Here is a 3,389-nt window from a genome sequence, read left to right as displayed (position 1 = left end):
GAGATTTGCGCTTTTTTTCTCTCTCCTCCTTCCTTCCTCCTCCTTCCTTCCTCCTCCTCCTCCTCCTCCACCCCCCTTTTCCAGTCAGGAGCATTTGATCCCTCCAAGCAGGAAATGAGTGAAAGTCCCAAATGACATTTTCACTGTCATTTCTGGTGCTGGTTCCTGTGTACTTTCACGTTAGCTCCTCTGCAGAGACTCAAGGCAAGTGAAACTCATGCTCTGAATCCAGGCTGTGAGGATGGTGGTAAAAGCAAATCAAGTCTCCCGATGAGGCTGCCCTTCAAATGAAGGCTGAGCTCAGAGTCCAGCCCTGAGCCCCTGGACTTAGCATTGTGAGTGGAAAATACATCCCCTCTCTAAGAAGTTGAGGATCATAAAAATCAAATAGGTCTTAATTCTTAGGGATCAGTGCAGAGCCTGGGGGGAGTCTAGATCATTTCCCTAGGCACTGCTTTGTGCAGCCTTTATAGAAATGTGGTGGGTATTGGGGCAAGGGGAGGGGGAGGGGTCGAAGGAAGGATAGAAGGGTTGCAAAGGAAGTTTTTCAGAATCCCCCCATGGAAGATGATTCCATGGTCTAATAACCTCATTGTTTCCCTTGTCCCTTGACAGTCTTTCTCAAATTTCCCTTAGATCCATTTGTCTAGTTTAATGATAAAATTGTACTCTTACATTTCAGGCTCTGCTCCTCCAGATCACTCATAATGGCTCCCTAGTTCTGGATGGCAGTCACGTGGAGACTTAACATCATTCTTATATGGCCCTCTCCGGTCCTCATGTGGTGGGTCAGAACAGAAAAATGGGGGGAGGTGAAAGAGCTCAGTCAGCAGTCGGTCCAATTGCTCTTGAGGCAGAAGGGAGAGTGGAAAGTCCCCACCAGGTCCCAGAGTTTGCACTTGGAAGGTCCCCAGGCTGGCCCATAGCCCCAGTCAGGGTCTCAGATATCCAGAGATAACCTCAAATGCACTATTGCTCCTGAACTCCAGATTTGATGATTTCATCCAAATGATGATTTTGGAATCAGTGACATGGTGCTAAGTCCTGTCTCCAGTGAGTTAAAAGCCCTTAGGAACTCAATCCTCCTCAGTATTAACAGCAATGTTCTCTAGCTGAATTCTGTGCTGAAAGCACATTAATAAGTTATTCACACACCACTTGGTGTGTGGATAGTCTAACTTAAATCTCTCTGCGATAGTACACTAAATGCTCCCATCTAGTTTTTATGATTTGAAAGAGTGACTGCACCTGTCCACATCCCTAACTTATGCCCAGGAGGTCTTGGGCACTGGGAAGGACAAAGAGCATACCACTGTCTCAAAGTACCAGAGAAGTAAGGACACTGTATTTCCCCTAGACCCATTATAGGGGAAACTAAGGCTCTGAGAGAGTGATTGTTTCAAGGTCACAGGGTAAGTCTAAGGAACGGCAATATTCTATCATGCCAACCCGTTTATAGTAGAAGGGGACTCTAGGGTTGGTGTGATCAACATCTGAGTAATGTTGGAAATTGAGGTCCAAAGAAGTGACTTGCCCAAGGTCACATGGCAGAAAAAGGCAGGTCCGGGTCTGGAACCCAAAGCTCAGCTTCCCAGCCAGATTATCTATCTTCTACAAGCCACATTTTGGCCACACTATGATTTTTATTCTCTCTCTCTTTTTTTCTTTTATTTAACCCTAGAGCCATGAACTCCATTCGTTCATTCATCCACTCCCGCACTCAGTGACAGGAACCTGGATTACTCTAGTGACCTGGACAAGTCAAACACCAGCCGGGGACCCTGGCCCCTGAGTCCAACTCCAGGATCAGCCAACTCCTGACGGGTTTGGGTGCAGGACGGTTTCCATCGCCTGCCTCTTTTCCTTCTCTGTGCTCTTCCCCCCTCCCGCTACCGAGGAGCGGTATGTGCAGGATCAGAGTTCTGGAAAGGTTACACCCGGGTCCTCTCGCCCGGGTGAAATGTGAGCGCCTTGGGCAAAGGCTCCTTGCACATAGAAGGACCGAATCCGGGACTCTGCATGCCTTTGCTTCTCACCCTCCTGCCACCAAGGGCTGGAGAAGCACCCCAGCCCGCCCCTCCCCCGCCCACCTGTCACCGCCCCCCACCCTTCCGCAGCGGCCGGCCACAAGACCTTCCCCGCCCCCCCCAGGCACTTCCCTGGCCACATTGCTTCGGGTCAGCGTCACAGCCCAGGCTCCCGAAATAGCCCGCGGCCGGGGCAGCGACTCACCCACTGGAGAACTTTGATGAAGCCCAGCGGCTCCTCCAGCCGCCGCCAGCGCAGCCCCACGAGCAGTTGGTCCACCTGCTGAGACAGAGCGCGCCGGGGATAAGGGTGGTGGGGAACCCCGGGAAAGCGCTGGTCCCCCTCCTCCCACCCACACCTGGGAGAGGGGGTGGAATAAAGGTGGAGAAGGGGCGGCGAGAGAGCCCCAGGGGCGGAGGGGAGTACCTGCCGGCGCGGCGACTTGTCCGCGGGGTGACTCGAGCTCTCGGTCGAGGACATGCTTGCGCAGCGTGGCCGGAGGGCGGCGCGGGCGCTTGACTCCCTTGCGTGGAAGCTGTGGGGTCCGCGGTGGGGCTAGGGGCTGCTGACCCGCGGCGAGGGACGCGAGCAGTGGGGGTGCGCTAGCGGCCGGCGGCGGCCGGGGATCCAGGCTGGCGAGGTGAGTCGCGGGGGCGCTGCTGTTCGCGCTCACCGAGGCCGCGGCCGCTGCGCTGCCCCTCCGGCTGCAGAAAGCCCCCGAGTCCGATTCAAACTTGTCAAACTCGCGAGTGAACTTGGCCGCCGAGTCACGTGGCGTGAGCTCGGGAACCCTCCTCCCGCCCCCTGCTCCCCTGTCTCTGCCTGCTGGGCGCCTTAAAGGGACCTCTGGCCTCTGTGGACAGTTCGGCCGCAAGGGGGCTCAAGTTCTTTGCCAGAAGCCTCCCTAGGGAAACACCACGGCCGCTCCAACCCTCTGCCAATGTCGAGAACTAGCCTGGCGCTCTGGGACGCACCTGTTCCTAGCTTATCTTTCCCGATTTCCCTGGGTTTGGAGCCGTTTTCCTCTTCTTCTTCCACACCCCAATACCCAGAACCTAAAGGATTTTCATAAAGTGTTATCAGGACTGAAAGTTCTACACCTTACTGTTAACAAACCGCTTGCTTCCAAAAGCTTTAGGAGCCGATACCAACAAAAGAGGCAATAGAACATGTATTGCTCACTTTTTATTCTGTCTAGTTAGGCGTTGCTTTAATTTTTAAACAACAAAAGACATTCTTATGTAAAAATATAAAAGATATGAATCTTTTAAAAATATAAACTCACTTTCCCATTTTAAGCTATTACCACTTAAATGAGTGAAAATAGTCTGAGAAATTGGGGGCTCTGAGAATGAAATTTG

General features: G+C 52.8%; 1 protein-coding gene across 7 annotated transcripts in view; it reads right to left on the bottom strand.

Moving 5' to 3' along the window:
- SYPL2 (synaptophysin like 2) overlaps positions 1–2,878 on the bottom strand; it is a 15,632-nt gene extending 12,754 nt beyond the window's left edge. For 2 of the 7 annotated variants that reach the window (XR_005648186.1, XM_039841111.1), the window contains exons 1-2: positions 2,455–2,876; positions 2,233–2,310 (exon numbers count right to left, since the gene is read on the bottom strand). Coding sequence is in view for 5 of the 7 variants with exons in the window: in XM_039841111.1 (XP_039697045.1) it covers positions 2,233–2,310; positions 2,455–2,508 (132 nt within the window). In the remaining 2 variants the exon portion in view is untranslated. Of the gene's footprint in view, positions 1–2,232; positions 2,311–2,454 lie in introns of all 7 variants that reach the window. The other 5 variants (XR_005648185.1, XM_039841113.1, XM_039841115.1 and 2 more) reach the window with 4 other exon arrangements.
- Between the last annotated feature and the right edge of the window lie 511 nt (positions 2,879–3,389).

Source organism: Pteropus medius, unplaced genomic scaffold, assembly GCF_902729225.1.
Source record: "Pteropus medius unplaced genomic scaffold, Ma_sr-lr_union100, whole genome shotgun sequence".
In the NCBI taxonomy this organism is placed as follows: domain Eukaryota; kingdom Metazoa; phylum Chordata; class Mammalia; order Chiroptera; family Pteropodidae; genus Pteropus; species Pteropus medius.
The sequence above is the reverse complement of the archived record's forward strand: the minus strand, read 5'-3'. Positions and strand labels throughout refer to the sequence as shown.